A 1,440-nucleotide genomic window follows, 5' to 3' on the forward strand; every position below is an offset into this window, starting at 1 on the left:
TTTTGGTCGCTACCCGGAATCGAACCCGGGACCTTTGAATGAGAGGCCAACACCTTAACCTCTAGGCCACGAGAGCCCCCGGAGTTGGCGTGAAGGAAAGGGGCCCGCTGAAGAATATTAGAAGATGTACCGGAGTTGAAAATCTCTGGTTTGGAATTTTCATAAACTGACATCGGTATTAGAGCACCCGATCTAATTTGGAAAAGGAAAAAAATTTATTAAACTTGGATTGGAAAGAAAAAGTAAACACTTTCTCCGAAAGGGTTTTAATTGGGCGTCATAAGTTCAAACCTTACTGCCACCTTATTAATTGGACAGGGTTTTTGTTGTTGCTGTCGGTGGTGGTGGTGGTTTTTGTCTAGGGGTGATGTTACGGGGGGGGGTTTTCTGTTCAGACTGATGTTTTGTTTTTCCTTATTGAAGGTGAAGCATCTTTAAACTGAAGAGTGCAGTTGTCGTTAGCTGAAAATCAGAAATCAAAACAGTGGCAACAAGCCGGTCTGCACACCGAGACTCGAGCAACTGCAACGTGCACAACCCGCATCGATTACCCTCGGTCTTTGGCTTTCAGCTTCTAGCTACTCTCGCAAAAAAAAGTTGTCTTAAAAGTTATTTCTTAACGTCCATCTCTAACATATAGCGCTAGAAAACCTTTAAACTCTTTTTTAAAGGTTTGTTTGTTTGTTTGTTTGTTTGTCTGTTTGTTTTTATGTTTGCTAGTTTGTTTATTTGGTTGATTAATTGTTTGTTTTTGTTTTATTTTTAAGGTTGGATTCTTGAACGGAGTTTTTTCGCTGTTCCGCTCTATTGGCTCATATTACAAGATGAACAAATAGTAAACCTTAAAGACGAGACAGACAGACAATATTGACAGATATATTGACCTAACATACGCATGCCGGCCAAATGACAGAAAGAGGGGGGGGGGATACCAAGTTCACTGATAAAAAGTGGGTCAAGATGGTCTTCCTACCTTTACATGATCATTGAGATCATTTGGGTCCCTGTTGGTCATATCAAGGTCGAGATCCTGAGACATCTTGCTGGCGTGCTGGTGCTTCCACTCGATAGAGAAACTAACTTGCTGCTGCTACTGCCGCTGCTGCTGTGGGGGTTTTAATATTATATGTGTGAAGAAAAGAGACACTCGCCCGAAAGGTTTTTTTACTTAACGACCGTTACTATTCGAAACCACGTAAACACGTCTGTTGGGACGTCACAAAGGGTTTTTATTGGGAATCTCGACCCCACCCCAGTTTCAACCTCTTTTGTGTCGATCAGCCTGTCACAGTAAAATAGACCTTTTAAAATTCGATACAACGGTGTTCCAGATATGTAAAGACCTGGGGTTTGCCAGGTATAGACTAGGGGTAGGTATCCATGTGTGTGCGTGCGTGCGTGCGTGTTCGTGTTTGTGTGTGTGTGTGTGTGTGTGTGTGT

General features: G+C 42.5%; 1 protein-coding gene across 1 annotated transcript in view; it reads right to left on the reverse strand.

Annotated features, from left to right (window-relative positions):
• LOC101860851 (caveolin-1) overlaps positions 1-1,107 on the reverse strand; it is a 4,300-nt gene extending 3,193 nt beyond the window's left edge. Inside the window, exon 1 of the mRNA XM_005109475.3 lies at positions 974-1,107. Within this exon, the coding sequence (XP_005109532.1) occupies positions 974-1,039 (66 nt within the window). The 5' untranslated portion in view covers positions 1,040-1,107. The remainder of the gene's footprint in view (positions 1-973) is intronic.
• Between the last annotated feature and the right edge of the window lie 333 nt (positions 1,108-1,440).

This window comes from Aplysia californica, unplaced genomic scaffold (genome assembly GCF_000002075.1).
Source record: "Aplysia californica isolate F4 #8 unplaced genomic scaffold, AplCal3.0 scaffold00782, whole genome shotgun sequence".
Lineage (NCBI taxonomy): Eukaryota > Metazoa > Mollusca > Gastropoda > Aplysiida > Aplysiidae > Aplysia > Aplysia californica.